Raw genomic sequence first — 25,000 nt, 5'->3', positions numbered from 1 at the left:
ACCCCTCAAGAAAGAACAAACCTGTTTGATGCCCTTTTTATATATTAGAAGTAGCATCAGCATTATTATTGTTCAGTTTTTTTGTACTATAACAAAGAAATGAGTCTCATTTTGTTTATGTTTAGAGGGCTATTACATGATACCACAAAGAGGATGTGATTCACGACTCACAGGATGTGATTCATAAGACGCTTGATTGGCTCTTTAGTAAAGAAGCTGTAAAACGCTTAGGGTCATAATTAGGGGTCCAAACACCCAATTGTTTATCTTTTTTCTTCATTATTTTTCTGCCCTAAAACTCTTTAGGCTTCAGAGACCATAAATCAAAGACCAACTGCAAATCAAAAACGTACGTAGACACGCTTTCTTCAGACACTAGGTGGCGCTATAAAAGGATCATTTATATTTTCATTTATAACGCTTGAACTGGAAAAAGATTGCCCTTTAATTTGTGAGAGCAATGTCCAAACTTCAAAACTATGGTACAACAGCATTTTAAATAAAATATTGTTGAGAATAGCTAGGCTATTATTCAAAGGCCCTTTGAGCTGTGTTTACTATAAAATGTTGCTTTTTTTGTGTGTCATTTTCTGTTTTGCCAAACTTTGACCCAGATAATTGTCTGATAACATTGCACATATTATGATATGAATAATCTCATAAACATGTAAAATAACAAAATTTGCCAGCTAAATAGGCTATGAACATAAATTCAGTTTCTACAAAAGGTGCAATATCAGTTAATAATAAATAAATAAATAAATATATATATATATATATATATATATATTTTTTTTTTTTTTTTTTTTTTATAAAAAAAAAAAAATTAAATACGCATTCTAACCAACCACTGATGACGCAACTGTGTTTACAAGTTTGCAAACAGGACAAGCCTGCTGACAGTATTGCTCGAAGCTATATCCAAAACAAACACTCATTGTCGAGCTGCTTTTGAAGGCATCTACAGTGTGTGGAATCTGCAGCCCACCAAATCATGTGAATCAGCTTTTCCACGGGTGACTTTCATACGGAGACTCCCTGTCCACGCCGATTGGCTCATTGTTACACATTTTTCCTGACGATTGGTTCGTGGGAGTGCGTCAGGTCTCAATGGAGCCTGAACCTTGTAACCAAGGGGTGGAATAAAGTTTACAGGCAAACTTTGACAAGAGACGCACATTTGGACACCTGGACAAGTGCACTGGGCTTAGTTACTGTTATACTGGAACTATGAAAAGTTTTAAACAACGACTTAAGAAAAACGAGGTAAACATTATTGACTAGATACAAATTTTACTCTTTCGAATAGCTTGTCAAGACTTTGGACCAAGCCCATAACATGTCCTGAAACTGAGTGTGTGTGTGTGTGTGTGTGTGTGTGTGTGTGTGTGTGTGATAGAATGGGACTGTGGGTAGTCAGTCTGCGTGGTTGTAAGTTGCTGAATTGTTTTGCTGAATTGTTATGTTTATGGCTAAAGTGATAAGAACCATGAGTCTGACTCGCGATTGTATCTTTAGAAGATTTTATCGCTGGATTTCACCGGGGTTGACACTATAGGCTACGCCTACTTTGCAAAGGATTGAGACAAGCAACGATTATTTACTTTACTGTATTGTTGCTAATTTAAACTTACTGTAGAACATTTCACAGATATTCTTTGTAATTTCATCCTAGTTGCTTGACCAATTTCTTTATTTTTCTGGTTTCTTTGCTGTGATTGACTGTAAGGCTATTTGAAATAACTTGGGGAAATGCAATTGTAATGCGGTCAACAGACCTGGAACTACTTCATATTGCTGTTATTGAAAAATAATAGTTTAGAACGTCTGCGAGCCCATCATATCCATAATTCAGCATCACCTCGCCATAAATTACATTATAAAAAGGATGGTTCTAGTCCTGGATGCTGATTGGTTCATACACTTTACAGCCTGTTGTATTTAACAATATAGTGGACATGTTCACTATATCACTGTTCAATATAGCAGAGTCATTATTTAATTTTTTTGCATAGCAACTCGAACTCTGTTACTTCAGGAGGAAATATAATACATCGACTTAATGAATTTTGCTTAATAAAATAAGGAGTTAATGGCAATTGCTAGTGCTATACTGAACTATAGTGAAGGTTTCACATTGAAATATGATTTATTTCTCTTAGACATGGAAATAAAGAAAGTTTTAGGATTTTCAAAAAGAAAGTGTTCAGTAGCAGAGCCAAACCAGACAATGATAAAAGTGATGGCGGTTTCAGTGATGGCTCTGTAGAGCTGTAAGAGAGTACGTTGTGAAATTGATGGTATGAATATTGCGTTTTACGATGTCTTATATTTGCCTCTGTCTCAGAGTACAGAATGGGGAAAGTATGATGAGCGTCTCATGAAAGCGGCCGAGAATGGAGATATAGAGAAACTCACAGCAACACTCAAGAAAGGAACCAATCCCACCAAATTAGACTCAGAGGGCCATTCTGCGTAAGTGCCACTTTCAACATGATGCTTCTGTGATGCTAAAAAAAATTGTGTCCAAAATACAAATAGCAGTTTTTTTTATTGACTTGAATTTTACTGAGAATAATTCTCCACCCAAGTATAATCTATATTGTATTCTATGTTTATGCAAAAAACAACAACAACAACTGTCTGACTCGACATTTTTGCAAAGACAACTCATTTTACTGTCCTCTATGGTTCTGTGTGCACTACTGAGCTCATTCCCGCACTATGTTTTAAAGTGGAAGCTGAACCCCTCTATGAAAGGCTCTGGGATCAAGTGGTCTTGCGCTCTTTGATTGGACGTAAATCTCAAAAACAGTTCTCTATCCTCCCTGCTGGGACTCCTGTGTTTACTTCTGTGTGCATTTCATCACACTTGTCTCTTGCCACAAAATAGCTTTTTAATAAAAGTGCAAATGTCCAGCCAGGGGAGGAGGGAAGAAATTTTGACAGGCCAATTTTTTTGTGCCCTCATCTTTCTCTGCAGGGCACAATGCCTTGATTGTTGTTGAATTTATTTCCAGTAGCAGCTTCTGAATGAAAAGTAGAGAGTCTGTAGCACTCTCGCACATTTGTAGTGTTTTTTTGTCTTCTGCATTAGAATTGCCTGGATGATGACTGGCACATTCACACGAAGTTTTTACTGCTAAACAAATTTTGAGGCAATTTCACTCTTAATGCTATTTAAATCTTTCTTCAGCATTGGTTTACTCTGCTTATATTTTACCCTCAAGGATAAGCTACAATGCCCTGTTTGCTTTGTGGAGGGTTTTGTATTTTGTATTACTTCCATGGACCTGCAGCACACTTCTCATTATAAATACTGGTATGTGTAAACATGGAAAAACTAAGCACAAAAATAAATGATGAAACATGAACCTCCGAGATGATTAGTATACTTTCTGATTAAGCAGTTTAGAGGTACACTAGGTACACAAAAAACTCCTTTTTAAAGCTCTGAGTTTTCTCCTATAATGCCTGATGAGTTTGGAGAACACCTGACAAGAGATCAGAGACCATTCCTTTATACAGAATCTCTCCAGATCCTTCAGATTCCCAGATCCATGTTGGTGCTTCTCTTCAGTTCAGCCCACTCATTTTCTATAGGGTTCAGGTCAGGGGACTGTGCTCAGTGACACATTTTTGTGTTGATTCTGATGTTTGTTTTGGATCGTTGTCCTGATGGTAGATCCAACCAATTATAAGATTTCTAGCAGAGGCCGTCAGGTTTTGATTTTTTTTATCTGTTGGTATTTGCTAGAATCCATGATACCATGTATCTGAACAAGATGTCCAGGACCTCCAGCAAAAAAAAAAAATAGGCCCACAACATTAAAGATCCAGTGGTATATTTAACCGTGGACATGGGGTACTTTTTATCCCTGTTTGCACCAAACACATCTGGTGGGTTTGCTGCCAAAAAGCACTTTTTTAGTTTCATCTGACCATAGAACCAGGACCCTTTTGAAGTTCCAGTCGTGTCTGACAACTGAATTTGGCCTTTGTGTTTCCTTATATTTAAACTCCTGTGAAACAAGAAGTCATAGCTAGAAAATGTCATGTTCCTAGTCACCCTGGTGTGCTAAATATGTAAATATTAATGGGAATCTACTTCAGAGATATTTACTCATAAAAAATTCTAGAGGTGTCAATAATTATGGCCAACTTGTTTTGGAGAAAAATATTTATTTCATAATGTGAAATAACCCCCATTATTTAATACCCCCCATAATTTTTTTTTATGAAAGATCAAAAGGATGAACAATGCAGATTTATTTTCACAGCCATCTTTGATCATATTTACCAGGGGTGCCATTAATTCTGACCACGACTGTAAATAAGGCATGAAAGAAGTTCCGAAACAGGAACATGAGAAGCATAGAAGTTGTTCCAGAGAGTAAATGTCTTCATAAAGCTTTCTAACATCAAAGGTGTTTAACTAAATCATAAATGTGTGGCACAGCAGTGCTCTGGTGATAATATGTTTATGGGAGGGTATTAAATATGGTGTGCACTGTGTTATGTAGCCTATCATTTTCCTATGTTTCTTCTTTTATCTCTTCCGGTCAGCTGTTTTTAAAGGGAGTTGTATTAGGTGTGTCGGGCCTCATGACAGGATTTTAGTCATGTTCTGTTGATGTTAAATATTTCCTACTTTCCAATGTTTTTCTGGCAAATAGAATATGTATTTCCTTGCCTTAACCTTGTCAGTAAACATGATGGAATAAAGAGATGTGTCATTTTATATATATATATATATATTTAGCTCCTGTGCATTTAATTGTCATTCCTTTTTCAAATAGATTTTAAAAATATTTTTTTCTCCTCTTATTTTCTGCTACAAAACATGTTCATACCCACTCCTACATCTTTTTTATCTTTCTTTTGTCCTCTAAGCTCTAACTATTTCAACGTACAAGCTTCAACAGTTCTGGTGATCTAATTAACTCAAATGTATCATGTCTGCTTTGTGACTAGGCTCAAGGAGTGGTTGTGCCTATTTTCTGTTGAAACAGGCCTTGGCTGCTATGTTGTTGCATGTTTTTTAAATTTTTTTTTAATGTTTCTTGGCTCTTAATACATAATCAAAATCACTGGTGAATCACTGGTAAAGTCACATATGTTGTAAATGCACATTTTGATCTCCATGGAAGTATGATAGGCTATATATTAACCTGTGCAAATATCTGCATTAAATATACTTTATTCATGTTGTAAAATAAAATTATTGACATTGAAATGAATTAACAATATTATTGATGTTAACAATATAATGCTTATAATGCAATATAATGCTTATGTTTAATACATTTACTTGTATTAAAATTTTTTTTAAGGTTTCATGTTGCTGCTAGCAAAGGCCTCATAAACAGTCTAAATGTTTTCCTGGATAACGGTGTCAACTTGAAGGCTGTAGATGCTGCCGGTAAGACTTTCAGAAGTTATCACATTTCATAAACCATTTAAGTCATTATTCATTCCTCTATCTGAAGACCTGACCGTCCTGCTGTGGATAATCAACCAATACATTTTGTTTAAATGTTGTGCGCTTGTTCGTGAGTTAGCCTAAAGACAAGCTTAATTTAACTCGGAGCTCAAGCCGAGCCTCGGGTTCGAGCCTCCTCCAAGGACAGCAAGCCAAGTTAGTTTACTATTAACCTTTAAGGCTGAACGGGCAGGCGAACTTGTGACTAGTTAGCCTAGTATTCTGCTGTGGTATTGAAATTGGAATCGAGAATTGAGAAATTTCGCTGGTATCTAAATATTTGGCCGAGATACAACTATTTGAAAATCTGGAATCTGAGGGTGCAAAAAAATCGAAACATTGAGAAAATCGCCTTTAAAGTTGTCCATTCATGTTCGCGATTGTGCTGCATTCACTCACAAAAATAAATATTTTATATATGTATGGCAAGGCAAGGCAAGTTTATTTATATAGCACATTTCATACACAATGGCAATTCAAAGTGCTTTACATAGAAGAAATTAAAATAATTAAAAGAAATAAGAATAATTAAAACAGTTTAGAAAAATAAAATAAAATACAGTACTTAAAAAAAAAAAAAGAATATTATTATAGATCTTTCCTTCAAAGGATTCCCTTAAGACTTAAATCTTTCAACCTTCTTTTAACCTTCAATCTTCTTACGACTTCCATCTATCAACTTTCCTTTAACTTTCTTTTCTCCCTCATTTACTCACACGTTCTTTTCACTTTCTTTAGCACTGCGTTCACATTCTTTCTCAGACGAAAACTTTAATATCGTCATTTAAATACTGTTCTACTTTCAAACCCACATTAATACACGTCACTTTCACATTATCACTTTCTTCTACACCTTCTGAGTGGGCATTTACAGTTACGGGCTAAATGCCCTGCTGACATTGGAGAAATTAAAATAATTAAAAGAAATAAGAATAATTAAAACAGTTTAGAAAAATAAAATAAAATACAGTACAGTACAAACAGTCGGACGAACAGCGGCACAGTGCTCATTCAGTAAATGCACAGCTAAACAGAAGTGTTTTGAGTCTGGATTTGAATGTGACCACTGTAGGAGCACATCTGATCTCTTCTGGAAGCTGGTTCCAGCTGCGGCTGGCATAATAGCTAAAAGCAGACTCGCCATGTTTAGAGTGAACCCTTGGTATTTCTAGCTGATATGATCCTAATGATCTGAGTGATCTGTTGGGTTTATATTCAGTGAGCATATCTGCAATGTATTGAGGTCCTAGGCCATTGTCCTAGGCCATTACTTCGTACAGATGACCAGAATCATGATCAGAATCAGTTTGAACTCAAACGTATGGATTTCAAGCAGCTCAAGTGCTGCAAACAACGTTTCTGACTTTTAAACCTCACTGTATGGATGTTGTTCCTCTCTGCAGGGAAAACAGCTTTGCATCTGTCTGCAGCAGGCGGTCATCCCATGTGTGTGCAGAGGCTTCTGCAGGTACTGTCCAACAACAATCACAGGAAGAAAGACTAATGAGAAACCGCATTGGAATGTCACAGTGTTGACGTATAACCAACCCCTTTAGCGATTGCTCTGCCAAAGACCGCTCAATGCTTTCTTTTCTTTTCATACCCTGTTTTATGTTTAAAGCCCTTGCTTATAAAAAAAAAAAAAAAGTACTTTCTCTGGACTTCCTTTTGCTTTTGATCTCCACATGAAACTGTGTGCTTAAGGCAGGGCTGGAGCAATTTACTCCACTTTTTTGTATTATATAGCAACCATTCTTTTGCTCACAAACGCACCGTTAAGAATGCGAGGTGTGTTATCTGGTGTGGAAATGTGAATTTTCTTTCGTATAGCTTTGATGTGAATGCAGCTATAATTAAATGCAAGTGAAAACGGAGGAAATGAATGCAAATGAGTTTCAACTGGCAGTCAATTGCATTAATTAAAGTAGTGCAAAAGCAAAATAATTGAACCATGAACAATTTAAAGCATTAAAAAAATAAACTTTTGATTGAGCCAAGTTCTAAATATATATTTGCATTTATGATAAGCGTGTGTTGAGAGGCATTTGTGCAATTTACATTCTTTTCAATGTCTTTCATTCTTTTTCAGTTTTCTTAGCTTGTTGAGCAGAGGAATATTTAAATGAACTTTAGCTGTAAAATAAATCATTGAAGATTTGAAAACTCAGAATGTATGATATTGCCCATATGCATGTTAAATATTTTCTTTTCCAACAGTGTAAATGTCCTGTTGACAGCGCAGACCTGCAGGGCCGTACAGCTTTGCATGATGCAGGTGTGTGGATTTTTCTTTTTTAAAATTATATTTATATTTATTTTATTAATATTCCATTTAAAGTCTGCGCCGATAGTCTCGTGGGCAAGTGCGCCAACCACATTTAGCGCCATTGCGCTTCGTGCGACCTGAGTTCGAGTCCCGGCTCGTGGACCTTTCCCGATCCCGTCCCCCCTCTCTCTCTCTCCCACCTCACTTCCTGTCTAGCTACTGTCCTATCCAATAAAAGGCAAAAAAAAAAAAAAAATCCATTTAAAATGTTAGTAATTTTCCCCCCTCTAATTTATAATTCTACATTTGCTTTTGTTTCACTGACTAATCGACAACGTTTCATTTAAAGAATGTTGCTAACCAAACAGATCACAGCAGCCACTGACTTCCATAGTATTTTTTTTCCTACTATGGAAGTCAATGGCTACTGTCAACTGTCTGGTTACCAACATTCTTTAAAAAAAATCTTTTTTTGTGTTCAACAGAAGAAAGAAACTCGAGTAAATTATGATAGAATTTAAATTTTTGGGTGAACTATCCCTTTAAGAATGAAACGTTGCTGTCTGTTGCTGGGAGACCTTGCATTTCTGCTATGTTTGGAACTATATTTGTTGCAAAATAGAGCAAAAGCGGTCAAAATTTACAACGTTGTGTCTAAAAATCAGGTTATTGTTTATTGAACTGTTGTAGAAAATGAGTGTCATATGGCACTCTTGCTAGTGTAATATTGATTAACTATTATGTTATAAACACAAAATACAAGAACTCATGCAAGGCAATTCATATCTTGAATTTTGGGGGCATTATCCTTATTTTAGTGACATTTCCGACCTTGCACGACACTATTTTACATCAACACCAGACTAGCTTGCTTGTTGTTAAGTTTAATGGAGGACATACCACAATTTTGGGTGTTGCATGCTCAAATACATTTTGGGTGTGTGTGTCAGATTTATTATCATCATTCTTTTCAGGCAAATCTTTCATTATGAATTCTTCAACTGCTGCATGAGGATGCATCAAGGACCGATATAATGTCTAGCTGTCAGAGTTGATTGGAAAATTATAATGTCATGTGTCATGTTATTGTTTTTCAGCAAATGTAGGCTGTAAAGCCACCATCAAAATGCTCTTTGACAGCGGTGCATCTATTGATGCTACTGACGCAGTAAGTAAAATGGTTTTGAAAGAACAATTAATTTTGCACTCTTTGTACATATAAGAAGCGATGTGAGAAAGTGAGATGTTATATTGATTTTGACACTGTGTTGCAATACATGTAAATATGTACCTTTTTCAGGATGGTAGATCACCTTTGTTGCTTGCTGCTAAGATGAGCCAACCAAGAGCATGCCAGTTGCTTGTGCAATATGGAGCACGCACTGTTCTTCGAGACAAGCAAAGCAAGTAAGGCTTTTTCTTTTGTGCATTAATAATGATCCACAAAGAGTTTGCAAAAATCAAATATGCATGAGCAAAGTATCAGCCAGAAGAGGAAGATTACATTTTAAATTCAAATATATTTATATTCAGTTTCGTTTTGTTCACTAATGTGAATCAACTTTCAAGAAAATCCATCTTCTACAAGGAAGTCACCTTTTTTCTTTCCATGGAAGTGGCACACATTTGCATGTGTACACTGCAGAAAGCAGCAATAGGAACAATGCTGAAGTGCATAGCACACTTATGTTGCATTCATTCTCAGAACTAGTGAAGCTTCACTATATACCTTTATTTGATATTTGTCAGCATTCAATGATATAGAAAGTGCAGCAAACAATTTTAATCAATATTTAACATTTTTAGGGCTGCCAAAACCAATTCAATTAAATGTTGAAAAGCATTACAATTATTTAATAAATAATATAATTATATAGTTCAGTATAACTCATGAACTGCTTTTGATGAGTCTTAGAAAAAGCTCATTCAAGTAAAGATATCTTTTAAGCTTTGCGGAAATAATCATAACGTTTGTTTGACCTTGAGTTGTGCCTTACCAACTGATCAATAATTTTTTCTATCTTCTGTTTTTCTGACTTATTTTATGTTCTTTATATGTGTGTGTTCTGTCTAGGACTGCGCTAATATTAGCTTGTGAGAACTCCTGTAAAGAAGTGGTGGAGATTCTCCTGAAGACTAAGGCAGATGTTTCAGCAGCGGACATTTATGGCCATGATGCTTACCACTATGCCAGACTAAGTCAGAATCAAGACTTGATCACTCTTGTACAACATGCCTTAGAAACAACCACTAAAGGTAAAATAACACCATGTAATTTTGTGACCAGCAGTGCTTTTTTTTTCCAGCAAGGTAGTGCAAAGTGACAGTCTTGTTATGATTACATGTAGAAATTGCTGAACCTGCTCATGCAGGCAGCAGGTCAGTCGAGTTTTAAATTTAGATCCCATATCAACAATCACACTGTCATTACTGGGTAATGTCATGTAATTTAAGAGAAGTGTCTGAAAGATACAGATCCAGCTGTGCTCACATAGACTTCTCAGATTCTAACACTAAAAGCATCAATTTCTAGAGTTGACTGGTCTGTATTCCTTTTCCAAGAACTGTCTTATTTAAAGAGAGAGGCTTATTCCAAGCAAATCAGCCGCTTATTATTAGAAGATCACTTGGGTCCCTGAAAGATGCTTTTCATGTAATATCTGCCATATCACCAGATTAAAATTAAATGCAACAATTAAAATGCAACAATTAGTTAATAAAGTGATTGCCATGTAAATCAAGGCAGATTCATGGCATGTTAAATATTAATAATAATAATATCTTGTCTGAAATGTGCATTATGTGCTATAACGTGCTATAACATTTTTTGTTTTCAGCCAAAGAGACTGCCAATGTTTCACAGAAGATTCAACAGGTAACATTGACTTTTTGCTGACAATTTAACTCCTTGACGCATTTTCATTCGGATTCACAGTAAAGTTCAAGTATTTGTAATCCAAGACAGGAAAGGCAGTAACAGCAGACAAATAAGGTCATGAGTTTGCTGCACTGCACTCAAGTGAACTTCATCTATTTATTGATCTTACTGCCATCTAGAGTCTTAAATGCTAATCGCAGTGCACTTTAATTAGAGCCATCCTAATCTGCAGTCACTTGAGAATGATGATGGTGGGCTATGTCCATCTCTGCAATAATGGAAATCAGTCGGATGAAATTCAATGTTCTTCTGCAGCTGTCGATGGAGATGAATACTGATTCTCATGCTCATGTGAATATTTCAACCATACATGTGGAAATCTATAGTTTCTTACTTCTAACACATCTATTATAGATCCACCCTTTAGGATATGTTTCAATAATTTACTGTATGGAGATGCATTTATTATTAAAGAATTGTTAGAGAAGTTATTTTGGAAACATAGATTTATTTCTATCTAAAGACCATGTCATCAGAGATTTTTGATAAGAATAGAAAGTTTTTTTTCTTTTTTCTGAATGCACAGGCTAAACCCTGGACCAAAACAGGATCAGTAAAGACGGAGAAAGCTTTGTCAGAGCCACTAACAGTGAGTTTCTTTAGAGGATGGCATTTGATTTCATTTGATTGACATTTGAAGTCTGTGCTATCAGGCTGTCATTTTGCTCTCCTGTAGCTGATTGTGGTCAGTTGTGAATGTCATCAATAAAGGGTTGTGTCTGAATTACAGAAGGAACATGGCAGTCACTCCACTGAAGGTAACTTGGAATGTATTTATTTGTAATGGCAGAACATCATGATTGCAATCAGTCATATCACAAAAGCTTTCCAGGTCTGGGTTCTGATATTTTAAACATATTTTCTGTTCCCTAAAGGAAAAGCTGCCAAACAAGGTCATAATCTGGATTCTACACAGGTATCCTGCCTAACCTGACTAACCTGATCTGTGTCTGAAGAGTTTGCTTTATGACAGTGTCATTAAGTATTTTTAGATTTAGTTAACTCCTTATTTTTGAAGTATGTGACCTTGATATCTTGCTCTCAGTTTGTCATTTTATCCGTCATTTAAATTCAATTTTACATTAAGGTCTTCACCACAAAATCAGTCAATCAAACAATCAGTCATTCGATTGAACAGTCAGTCAATCAATCAATCAATCAATCAATCAATACATTTTTAGTGTTTTGGTAAAAGAAAATATGTATTTGACCTTGATATCTTGCTCATAGTCCTTTTATCAGGCAGTTAAATTAAACTTTCCATTAACTTTCCATTATTATATTATATATAATGCAGTCAACCAAGTAATATAATTTGTATAATATGAACACTTTTTTCTGACAGAATATAGAGATTAAAGGGTTATAACTTCACTTGATATCAGACTTAATTTACATCCCATTCTCATCAAACTGAAACATTAAAGCAGTTGATCTAAAATAGACAAACGAAAGAGTATTTCTTATTTCAACATTACCCTTGTCAATTATTCAGGTCAGGCCTGCACAGTCAGCTCCTGTGCCAGTGAGATCTACTCCGATGGAGTTATTGCCCGGTGAGGTGGAGGCTCTTAGGAGAGAACTACGAGATGCACGGAGGAGGCAAGAAGTAGCAGAGGCGGAGGTGCACAGGCTGGATGCGGCACTGGCTCTGCGTTGTCAGGAATACGAAGGTCTGAGGAGGAGCAGCGAACAAGCTCTGCATGCGTCCCATAACCGGTCATGGGAGCTGGAGGAGGCCTTGGGTGAGGTGCAGAGAAGGATGGCCGGCTCAGAATCCCGAGTGAGACAGATGCAAGCTCATCTAGTAGCCGTCAGGGAGCACTTGGTGGAAGAGCTGAGAGTCCAGCTTCAAGAAGTCAAAGGTCAGCGGGAGGCAGCCGTAGCCGAACTGGGGAGAATGCAGAAGGAGCTCAGCCAGAGCAGGAGGGAGGTAGAGCAGCAGAAGCAGAACCAGGGCTCCTTAATGCAGGAACTTAGCCGGCTTTCCCAGGAGCTGCTCAGCAGAGAAGAGCAAATAAACACACTGAAGACAAGGTTAGCAGGAATGGAGACACAGCAGGCTGAGACGTTGTGTAAAGAAGCTCAGACCCCATCAGAATGGTGCCCGACACATGCGAAGTGCACCATGACTGACCTCATCACGGAGACCAGCGAACCGACCGTAGATCTTGAGAACTACATCAGCAAGGATGAGCACACAGTCATAACTAGCTCACTGAACAATTCACTGCAACAGGCTGAAACCAAAGCTGACGAGGCTCTACAGAAGTACAAGTGCGCCCAGGAAGAGAACCAGAGCCTGCTGAGAGAACTTCAAGAGCAAAAGACAGAGCTGGACACAATCCAGGAGGCTCTGAAGTCCAAGTTTGCTCCTGTTGTCTTAGTGGAGGAAAAGGAGAAAGAGGTGGAACGACTCAAACTAGCCCTTGAAGAGATGGAGAAGAGACAAAACCAGGCCAGTGTGAGCATCTCAAACACAAAAGAGGAGGGTGTTCAGAGAGAAGAACACAGGCAGCCATGCGCAAGTGAAGTACAGCATAACCAAGTATCTTCTTCTACAGGGAGTGACAGAGCAGAATGTGAAGTCACTAGAATTGCAGCAGAAAACGTGCAGCCAAGTGAAATAGAAAGAAAAATTAGCACAGTTGAGGACCAGGGGAGGACATCACCAGATCAATTTGTCAAGGTTAATGTTTATTACTTGTATATTTATATATTCATGACAATTTTTTTATTTTTTTTCACAGATCATCAATGCGTTGAGATTGTCCCAAAATCCAGATATCAATGCAGTTTATATTAATAAACATTTAATGTATCATTTTGTCATTTACAAGCATATTATTTAAATGTTTTGGAATGCACCAATACTAAAATTCTAATGAATTCAAATGATTGATAAATGGCAGATATTCAAATTCTATACGTTTTTGTCTAACTAAATGAAGAAATAAAAACAAAAAACTAAAATGTGTCATTTTAAATGCTACAAGTACATTTAGGCATCACAACTTTATAATGTGCACAGTATAAAAAATTATATTCATTTTGAGATTTTGCATAGATAACATTTTATTTAAGTGTAATTCAATTTTGCCATAGATAATATTTTATTTAAGTGTAATTCAATTGTTAATATAAAAAAAAAAATCAACTTTAAGTGAGCATTAGATGGCAGCGAAGGTAATCAAAATATACAAATATGGGAAATGAGCATGAAATATCTCTAATATCAGCAAATAGCCTAAAGAAATTGTAAAAATGTAATTACATGTGTTCTCTATCTCAGTCATCAGTGAAGCATAAGGGACAGAGGTTGTCTCAGGTCAAAATATCAGAACCCGTCGGCTCCTGTGAACCATCACAATCAGACCGCTCCCTCCAGGCTCAGGTCTACAGCCTACAACAGCAGCTAGAGGTTAGTTACTCACAGGTCGCTCTATTCTTTAGGGCTGTTTTTGAGAGTCTGCTTTGTTTAAGCTTTGTTAGACTTGAGAGGTCAGTGCTTTTAGAGCAAATTGGATTTTGATAGGATTCTTTAGTATAGGCAGAGTTGTTGAAAAAGAGAGACACACTGGGATTTCGCCACCACAAAATTACACTGTCAACCTGTTGATTGGGTTTAAGCAGGACAGATAGCAGCAGCTTGTTTATTTGCAGCAATTTTGTAAATATTAACGCATAATATGCTCTGATTATTGTTGACTACATTTATATTAGCATTTTTTCTTAATGGAGAGCTGATGGAGAACCAGCATTAATCAGTTGTGTTTAAATTTGGAGGGAAGGTGGATTGTTTCCATAACTCCCATAATATAAGCTCCTATAATATAGAATACATTTACAGTATGAATGCATTAATATTTTTATCATGCTTTTATGGTCATATTTATATTTTTATATTAAGACACACACAAGCACACACAGCAAATAAATGTCAATAAATACCAACAACTGCTCAATTCAACCCAAGAAAGAAGTTTGGTTGTGGAAAATAAACAAGGCAACCAATTCACTTAACAACACATTTTATTACATAATACATAGAGGGAGAGGGTAGATAAGTGGTTCCTTCTGTCGGCACTCATTCTGGGTTTAATAGTTGGTTTAGTTTAAGTAGGAGAATTTTCCCAAACCATAAAGGAAACACTTAATCTTTCAGTTTATCATAAACGTTCATTTTATTAAATTACCACATTTGGAGATGCGTGGTTTCAGCCCAAAGTATACTTCGGCTGGTCGCGTTTTGCGACGGCCCGTGCACTGTCCACATGACGTAATTTTCGTCATCAGGAGGGTCCGCTAACATTTGTGTTCAGCTCAATTTTCGTGTCCATGCGGACGGTTTGTGTACAACTGCACGTGCGAGTGACTTGAGCACTTGAAAACAAAGTCCACTGGATAGTGTGCATACGCAGAACGCTTCTTTTTTTTGCTCACAACCAAAGTAGTATTCTTTGAAAGGCTTGTGCACTCAACTGTGAGATGGAGCAGAACACAGAAAATGAAGTGTACGTGGGCCTTAAAGCTGTCAAACAAGTGTAGTGGAGTAAAAAGTACAATATATGACTCTGAGATATGGACTAAAAGCATAAAGTTACAATAAAATGGAAATGCTTAAGAAAAGTACAGTTCTTGTGTAAATGTAATTTTGTAACGTTTTACCACTGGAAATAGACCATGTCATAGGCCCCAAAGGAGACTGGATCTTGAGTTGAGTCAAGCCTGTTACTGTTAGAGAGAACTGGTAGTTAATGAAAGATGAAACTGACTTGTCAGGGTACTTCACAGAAGCAATTTTTTCACTCCCACAGAGTAATCGCTCTCACGAGACATGTTAACTTTCATTAAAGTACTCGCCCACAATGCTTTTACTGTAATCCAGCACTTTGACATGTATTGTACATTTCTAAATTAAATTCAAGTTTAAGCATTAATAATTTTTCTTTTGTAACTGATGTGAAAACCAATGCATTATGAACTTGTTCTCTTACTTTTATTGCCAGAACTCGGAAAAGCATTACAGACATGTGCTTTCAATATACCGAACACGGTTGCTCAGTGCAGCACAGGTAACATTTTATTATTTTATGATGTATATTTTCTTATTATCTAATGTGATTTCAAAAGTAAACCCATGAAAATAGCAGTGTTTATGTTCTAGAAGCTGTGGTCTTTTTTTGCAGGGTTTCATGGATGAAGAGGCCAGAGTGGCTCTGCTTCAGATTGCCAAGATGAGAGAGTGCTGAGTGTGTGCTGAGCATTCATTGTGCATATGCATATATGTGTAGACACTACTGTTCAAATGTTTGGGGTTGGTAAGATTTTTGTAATGTTTTTGAAAGAAGTCTCATATGTTAACCATGGCTGCCTTTTTTGATAAATTTTGAAATGTTGTTACAATTTAAAAGAACTGCTTTCTATTTAAACATGTCAACATTTTTCTGTAATGGCACAGCTGAATTATCAGCATCATTAGTCCAGTCTTCAGTGTCATATGATCCTTCAGAAATCATTCTAATATGCTGATTTGAAGAAACATTTCTTATTGTCAATGTTGAAAACAGTTGTGCTGCTTAATGTTTTTGTGGAAACCGTGATACATGTTTTTCATGATTCTTTGATGAATAGAAATAACATTCTAAATGTCTTTACTGTCACTTTTGATCAATTTAAAGGCAGGGTAGGCGATTAGTTCCAGAATTTTTTTTATAATGCTGGTTGAAAGTCTTTTCACATCCTGATAGTGATCACTAAGTTAAGTGGTCTAAATGTATTTATATGTATATATATATTGTCTGTGGAAGGCATAGGACCATAAATGTTCATCCAATCATTGCATTCGGTTGGAATGTAAGGGTCCAATGTCTTATCTGTCTGTCAATGTATGTATTTCCATACCTCGGCGCACCTTGCTCGTACAGACATCACATGTCATCAGCGTGTTTCATGTCATGAGTTAGACAGACGTCAGTCACAGAGCACCGCAACAGAAACAGAAGTGTGACGCTTTACTCCCTGCTGTACGTGTTCATATTTTGGAGGAGGCGTGGCTTTGTAGAGTGCTCTTGAATGGAGGGTGGGATCTTATGCTTTCAAAGCGAGCTCGCTATTGCTAGCCTCTCTGAAAATTGCCTCCCCTACCTTTAATACATTGTTACTGAATAAAAGTGTTCATTTATTTCTGTAAAAAATACATTGCTGACCCTTAACTTTTGAAATGTAAGGGTCATTGCTGACCCTTAACTTTTGTAACTATGAAATATATACATTACACTGTGTCTACAATGGACATGACAAAGGATCCATTGTAAATCCATTGAGGTCCAGCTTTCTGGACCTAATCGGTGGAGCTAGAAGGTCCAAACACACCATAACCCTCACCTTAAACCTAGTATCCCTAAATTGATTGTGTCCGGTGTAGACATGGTGTTAATCACTAGATCTTTAACAGAAAACAAAGAATCAAATTTGGTGTAATTTAGGTTTATTTATGTCCCCCTTTCATTAATCAGTGTCTTGTGCAAATTAACTGTAGCTCTTTGTAACAAAATTAAACAAAATATTAAACATGTTGAAATATATCTACACTGTTTTTTGGGAGGTTTTTTTTAGGGCTTTTTGAGTTTTACTTGTGTAAATTTGTGTATATTTGGTTTTGGTGATTTATTAGGGGTGTAACAATACATAGATATAAATGGATTGATATATTGATCAAATGACTAATGATGCGATGCATCAATGCATCGTGTAAAAAAAAATCCTCTTTATTTCGACTCTCCACATTTTCTCACAATGTCCATCTATGCATTACTTCCACGCATGCATTCTCATTTAACTCACCTGTCAGGGCTCAAAAATAAGGATTATTGCAAAAGGACCTTACAAAATCTCAAATGTTTACAATCACATTTTTAGGGAGTTATCATGCTTTTCACTTTAGAATACTGTTCCAAATAATTAGTAATTAATTCTGAAAGATTTGATATGCTAATACTTGTGTCATTACAAGTGGGTTACCACAATCTTCACTTTAGAATGAATTATACATTATGCCTTGTTCACATTAATTATGAAGCTGTATAGTAGTTCTTAATAGTCCTCTGGGAGGTATGAAAAAATTAGTAGTTATTGTTTAGCTAATAGTGGACTACCACATTCAGCTGAGTGCCATTACTTACTTGTGCGTTAATCAGAGTTTCTTGTTAGTCAATAGTAGTTAGAATGTTAATATTGCGTATTTCATTAAAAGGGATAGTTCACCCAAAAATGAAAATTCTGTCATCACTTACTCACCCTCAAGTTGTTATGAACCTGTATGAGTTTCTTTCTTCTGTTGAACATAAAAGTAGATATTTTGAAGAATGTTGATGTCCAAACAGTTGCTGGCCCCCATTGACTTTCATAGTATTTTTTGTTTTTTTGTACTATGGACATCAATGGGGGCCAGCAACTGTTTGGATACCAACATTTTTCAGAACAAACTCAACAGAACCACGAAACTCATGCAGGTTTAGAACAACTTGAGGGTGAGTCAATTATGACAGAATTTTTATATTTGAGTGAACTATCCCTGTAATGATGGAACAGTCAGACCTTTTACAAAGCCACACCATGCTTAGACTGCCCTCTTGTGTTCTGAACACACGGTTGTCTTTTGATGAAAATGCTAGGGCATTTTGTGTTCTCTGGGGTAAATATTTTGCTGTGAGAATGAATGTAGAGTGGTGAGTAATATTGTTATTTCCGCCGTAAGGGTTGTTTCACTACATTAGTTAAGGCTGCAGGATTGCAAATGACTAAAGAAACGTTATCAGTATGATTGTGGAAAACTGTGCATTTCTTGTCTATTACCACCCACTGCTACTTATACCAACAACGGAAATAAGCGCTGTTAGAATAGCAAAAATATGTGGGAGAGTTGTGGAACTTAATTGAATCAAAGCTAGTTAGTGCATAATTTGTAACTGAAAAGATCTAATGACAAAATCTGATTATGGTTACACTTGAAATAATTCCACAATGTATGAGAATTTATCCCTTCCTTGACCAAGTGACTTTGAAACCAAAATGTGAGACATTCAAACTGATCAATCAGCAGATTACAGCTTCCCCTGCCATACTAAAGGTGTGACAGTTAGCAGACTACTGATGCACACACACCTGGCCCACAGGCCTTGATCACTATCAGCACCTCTTTGCTTTTATTTTAAATGGCCCTTGGAGGGGGTTGGGACAGGAGAGCAAAAGTCTTGTTTATTTTCATCCTTACACCACTACAGAATACAAAAGGTAATTGTGACTCTTTATCTCACAATTCAGATTTTTTACAATCGTAATTGCGAGTTTACATTTTGCAATTCTGACTTTTTTCCACAGAACTGTTATAAACTCGCAATAGGCCTGGTTTCACAGACAGGGCTTAGATTAAACCAGGATTAGGTCTTAGTTTAATTTGGATGTTTGAAGTAGATTTTATAAATGCACCCTAGGAAAAAAATCATTGGTTTGCATTTTGAGACAAAACAATGTAAGTGACATATTTTAAGATATGTCAGTGCAAGTTGCTTTTATTGTTAAACAGTTTAAACATGCATTTTAGTCTGGAACTAGGCTTAAACCTCATCTGTAAAACAGGGAGATTAAGTCAAATTCTGAGGGGGGAAAAAGTTGGCTCACAGTTCTTATATCTTCTGTGTGTGTGTGTGTGTGTGTGTGTGTGTGTGTGTGTGTGTGTGTGTGTGTGTGTGTGTGTGTGTGTGTGTGTGTGTGTGTGTGTGTGTGTGTGTGTGTGTGTGTGTGTGTGTGTGTGTGTGTGTGTGTGTGTGTGTGTGTGTGTAAAAATTCGGACTTTATTACTCACAATTGTGAGTTTATACCTTGCAGTTTGGAATTTATCCCCCAGTTACACTGACAAGGCTTAAGCCTATAGTTTCAGACTAAAATGCATGTTTGAGCTGTTTAACCTGAAAGCAACTTGCACTGCCATATCTTAAAATATGACACTGGCATTGTTTTGTCTCAAGATGCACACCAGTAATGTTATAGATACGTTTATAAAAGCAATTTAAATGCCGTAATCCTGGCTTAATCTAAGCCCTGTCTGTGAAACCGGGTCTATAACTTGTAATTGTGACTGCAAGATTATATCTCAATTCTTAAAAAGATGCAATTACCTTTTAAAAAAATTTATTCAGTGGAGGAAACAAGCTTCCATAGCCATCTCTGATGTCCTGAAAAATCATTTAACCAAGTGCTACTAACTGTTTTGTATTAATAAGGTGAAAGAATGGACATCTGTAAAATGGAAAGATTTTTGTACTTAATGAAATCTATCCCTTGGTCTTGGCGGGGAAAAAAAGATTTTCTCAGTTGTGCATTTTTTCCAAGAAGAGACCTTACAATAAACCCTAATATACAGACTCCACAAATACTCAACATATGGTTTTGATTTTAGCACTCAACAGAAAAAATGAGAGACTTGTTGTTAAACATTGACCTCAACGCAGTCATCCATCAAGACTTTTATTTGTGCTAATACGATTTATTGTCTACACTGAGGTTTGGCTGAGCCTCACGCTTGCACGACCTGCTTTTTTCTTCTATGAACTGACTGTGGTCATTGTGGTTTCATTCAGTTTCTTGGCTTGGCTGTTCATGTTGTAGCTACAGTTTATCAAAGCTCATGACATTGAGAAGAGCTTTTTGGCGCTGCATTAACGTTTTATTCCTCTGAAGATTTTGAACAGGAAAGGAACATAATACCCCATTAACTTTGAAGGAACCCTGCCCCGCCCCGCCACATAAAACCTAAACCCCCCTCCATCCACCTCAATTTGTTCACTTGAGACCTACTTCCCTTCCCAGCTATTATTGTGTCTCATATTTAATAGAGGAGTGAACCACAACATTGGTTTCATGTTTTGTCATTTGTGGTCTGATCTGCCTAAGCCGTTCTCGGTAATTACAGTGAATACTTCTCAATGTGCTTGGAAATTTTTCCTTTAATCAGATTTCCCAAAGTACTAACCAGAACCAGATGCCCACTCGGTTTGTCTCATATTACTGTGCTTAGAGATCACATCGTAGTGATCGCTTTTAACAATCTGCTAACAAATACTGACTGCTGACGGGCACACCTCTTCCCCTGAGGGACTCTGAGGGGGCCTGACCACTGTAAGTAATGCTGATTTTAATGCACTGGTCAGATCCTTTTGGAAAACAAGAAGTGTTCAGAATCCAACTGGTCATAACCAATTTTTTTTTTTTGTTTTTTTTTTTGTGCAATTTCACTATGTTCATCTTTTGGACATTAAAGCATTCTTGGTCTTGCTGTAGTGTACCCTTACATTTTTGTCTTTGTGTAGCTAACTCAACTAATATCCTTTTTCTTCTGGATGTTTGGCATTTCCCCTGCTCCACAGTGCTAAAAACTCATTATCATTGCTGTAAGGCAAAAAAAGTTATTTACATTATTTAAAATGTATATACATAATAGTAATAGTTGATGGTCCTTAAAATTCACAAGTTAATTTAAACAAATGAAATTTAAGCTAGCCTATGCAATGGAAATCATGTACTTATGGGAATCAACATTAAGAAAATTGGAAATGACAAAAAAAAAAGGCTAAAGTAAAACATCTGGACAGTTGACAGTATGGTAATTTGGGGGAATTATATAAATGATTAAAGTCCCCCTGTAGTCAATCATTTTAACCCTTAAAACTCACCTTTGATCACCAAAATTACATATTTAAACGTTTTTTCCGTGGAAAAAAAATCGTCGTGCCTTAAAATAGCTTGAATGTAACTCTACACCCTTGCCTCATTTAGTATACGCGATTCTATGAATATGCAGATTAGCCCCGCCTCCACTCACTCACACCAGCTCAGAGGTCCACTCAAGATGATCACACATTGACGTGATTGGTTACAAGGTAGTTTGTGACGTCAGAAACAGTGATTTCAAACCCCGTTTTCGAGACTGTTTTTGGTTCACTGCAGTTTTAAGGAGAAAAGTATAATGCTCTTACAAGCATAATAAAAACACCACATAGACATATAAACAACATTAAAAGCTTGATTTTCACCACATGGGGACTTTATTTTATATATATATATATATATATATATATATATACAGTATATATATATATATATATATATATACAATTAAGAACTTAGTTCAGCATTTTTAATTTAGGGATGGTTTTAAAACAACCCTTATCAAGTAATGTCCTGGAAAGCAGTATCAGAGAAAACCATTTGCCTCTTTAAACTGTCTGTATTGGGCATAGTGTTTCACAGTGGTATCAGATCTCTCGCTAAGATTCTTCAGTAATGGTGTCAGTATGTCTGTCTCTGATCATGCAAACCGTGTTAAAATTAGTCCTGCTGTGGCCATTCAAGTGCTTCTTAGAGCTTTGTGACATCTGAGTTGAGGGTTGCGTCACTGTTTTTCCCCCTCATTAAGCTACGGTTAACCACCAATGGATCAAGGCCCTGTTCTCATTCTCTCCGCTTCTGTCTCAGCCCAGCACGAATTACACATGCCTGGAGGAGAAGACATCCCACTTTCACACATCTCACAAGGCGCTGACATTCCCTATCTGTTACAGCACCACTGTAATGGGAGAAGAGAGCGCTCTTCACCCCATACCCCCACATTAGTGTGTGAAACACTGGAACGTCGCAACCACAGGGCGTATGGGATGTATTTATAGCATCACTGGGTAATATACTCTGCTGACAGAAATGTTGATGATATATTCCAGTCCTGATTGTGAGAGATGACTTTGTTTTCATCCCATCAGGGTGTTGTCAGGTTTGAGCCCGTACTGCAGGGTGTCTATCTGACTCTCCCCCACAAATCTCTCATTACATAAACCACATAATGATGCAAATCATCTGTCAAATCCTTAGAGATCTTGTTAGAAACTGTCAAGAGCAAGAGATAGTTTTTTTTAATATATATATATAATTTTGGAAAGAACATGTCTGCTAAATGTGGGGAAGTTGATTTAAAACGTACAGTCTTTCTCTTCCAGGAAACATTTAGTATGACATTATCTTGCACTTAAGGACATATTCAGATCTAGAATAAGCTCTTCCCCCTATACTGCCTAGTTTTGATTTTTAAAGCGGTGGTTGATTATGATTTCACTTTTCTAACTTTAGTTAGTATGTCATGTTGCTGTTTGAGCATAAACAACATCTGCAAAGTTACAATGCTCAGAGTTCGAAGTAAAGGGAGATATTTGCTTTTAAAGAAATTCCTTTTAAAGGACTACAACAAACGGCTGGTAGGGACTACACAACATTCCTCTCGGGTTAGTGACATCACCAACCCTAGAATTTACATAAACCCCGCCCCCGGAACAAAATTTATAGATTATCAAGACAGAATATGCTAATCAATGACTAGAAGATAACTACACATTAGCTACATAAATTCATCAACTAGCCATACAGAAATGTCCTGTTGCTTCTACATGTTCTTTAGTCTCTCCATCATTGTCTGACTCCGGTTTGAACATAAAAGGCTAAAAGTTTCTGAAATTTTCAGTGCATGTCTGTGTGATGTAAAAGGACACAAGCTCTTGAAGCTCCACCCTCTGTGCCGGGAGAAGCAGCTCATTTGCATTTAAAGGAACAGACACAAAACGGTGCGTTTTTGTTCACCCTCAAAAAGTGACAATTTTAACATGCTACATAAAATATCTGTGGGGTATTTTGAGCTAAAACACACTGTGGGGACATCAAAGAGTTATTTTACATCTAGTGAAAAGAGCATTATACCACCCCTTTAAGCATATCGTTTACACCACAAAACCCCTTTAGACCTTAAAACAGCTAAATCAATGTCTCTGCAGTTGAATCCCTCAAAAAGAATTACATGTTACAACAGGACATTTCTAGTGTTCTGGGTGAATTTACATAAACCCCGCCCCCTGAACACGATTTATAGATTATCAAGACAGAATATGCTAATCAATGACTAGAAGATAACTACACATAAGCTACATAAATTCATCAGCTAACCATACAGAAATGTCCTGTTGCTTCTTGTGAAAAGGACATTATACCACCCCTTTAAGTATGTTTTTTCAGCAGACACCAAGACATATCATGTAGAGTTAAATTACCATCCTGACTAAAATGAGAGCATCTTATATCCTTTCTATGATGTCAACTAACATGTAATTATTTAATGTAATTGTAATTCTGTCATCTAACATGTAATTATTTAATGTAATTGTAATTATGTCATCTAACATGTAATTCTTAATGAAGAAAATGAGAAAACAAGCAAACATCATGGTCACAGATTTTAAGACCACAGTTTGTATACGTACAGTAAATGAGTGTGTGTGTCAGGTTCATTAGTGTGTTTATGTGTGCTTGACTGATCATTTGTATTGGAAAATGCCTTGGCCGCAAAAAGGGGCTGTGGTCTCCGCCATCCATTACAACTCCAAAGATCAAACCGCTCTTCTCCGGAGGGAGGAATCCGCCAGATATAAACAGGCTGTTAAATGGAAAACTACATCTGTGTTCATTTGTTTCAGCCAGAGATGGCCACATTTGGTAATCCTTACTGAAAATTATTTTCAATCGCTTCAGAGAGTGAAAAAGTCTAGCCTGTCATCTGTTTCCTATGGTGTTGCAGTAGATGAGTGTTGAGATGTGGACAGCCAAAGATTCCCCATATACTCGCTAACTCCCATCTTGCATCAAATCCTCTTTCTTAAAGTATTGTAGACATGTTTTGAGAGGTGTCTGTGTGTTTAATAGAAGCCATGCTCTGTTTGGAAAGTTGGAAACGCTGTTTTTGAGATTGAAAGGGCTGCTGTGGGTCTTGCGGAACATCATTGTCTTCATTCATTGACTTGAACTGTTTTAAAATACTAAATTTGAGGACAGACTAGAAACTACCTGCCCCTTTAAGGGGGTTATGTGATTTGGCTGTCACTCAAGTAGCAATAGATCACGGAGCAATTACGAAATACATGTTAGTCTACGTCTGAGACTCTTTAATGAGATGTCAGAGTTGTTGAGCAGTTATCCTCTATGCTGTGCTTTGGAGATTCATAGGTTGCGTATCTAACACTTCAAGCAAAACCTAACCGAACACTTTTTAGCGCATGCTGGTGTGTAACGTTGAAAGGATGACATTGATAATGGCATAAAAGAACTGGCTGTATGAAGCATCATCAGGATGTTTTAATGAAGACTGAGACTATAAATAAGCCAGCTCACCTCTTTAGGAGAATGAAGAATTGGGCTTTTTGAAGTTCAAAGGGGTGTGTAA

General features: G+C 36.7%; 1 protein-coding gene across 1 annotated transcript; it reads left to right on the top strand.

The window, feature by feature from the left end:
• The first annotated feature begins 933 nt into the window (after window positions 1-933).
• uacaa (uveal autoantigen with coiled-coil domains and ankyrin repeats a) lies at window positions 934-17,273 on the top strand. The gene is made up of 16 exons (XM_082181581.1): window positions 934-1,266; window positions 2,348-2,475; window positions 5,334-5,422; window positions 6,886-6,950; window positions 7,700-7,757; window positions 8,846-8,916; window positions 9,049-9,155; window positions 9,823-10,004; window positions 10,586-10,623; window positions 11,213-11,275; window positions 11,417-11,444; window positions 11,562-11,602; window positions 12,182-13,375; window positions 13,979-14,107; window positions 15,696-15,761; window positions 15,876-17,273. Exons 1-16 carry the CDS (start codon window positions 1,231-1,233, stop codon window positions 15,936-15,938), a joined length of 2,358 nt encoding a protein of 785 aa, XP_082037707.1. The 5' UTR covers window positions 934-1,230; the 3' UTR covers window positions 15,939-17,273.
• Window positions 17,274-25,000: the final 7,727 nt, after the last annotated feature.

The sequence above is a fragment of the Leuciscus leuciscus genome (assembly GCF_965113295.1).
Source record: "Leuciscus leuciscus genome assembly, chromosome: 10".
Lineage (NCBI taxonomy): Eukaryota > Metazoa > Chordata > Actinopteri > Cypriniformes > Leuciscidae > Leuciscus > Leuciscus leuciscus.
This window is presented reverse-complemented; position numbering and strand designations above follow the sequence as displayed.

Bases quoted from the DNA above. Each gene is read 5' to 3' on its own strand.
- uacaa (XM_082181581.1), top strand. From the start codon at position 1,231: ATGAAAAGTTTTAAACAACGACTTAAGAAAAACGAG. The intron at 11,276-11,416 runs GTGAGTTTCTTT...TCTGAATTACAG, and splicing joins CTTTGTCAGAGCCACTAACA to AAGGAACATGGCAGTCACTC. The intron at 11,603-12,181 runs GTATCCTGCCTA...TCAATTATTCAG, and splicing joins ATAATCTGGATTCTACACAG to GTCAGGCCTGCACAGTCAGC.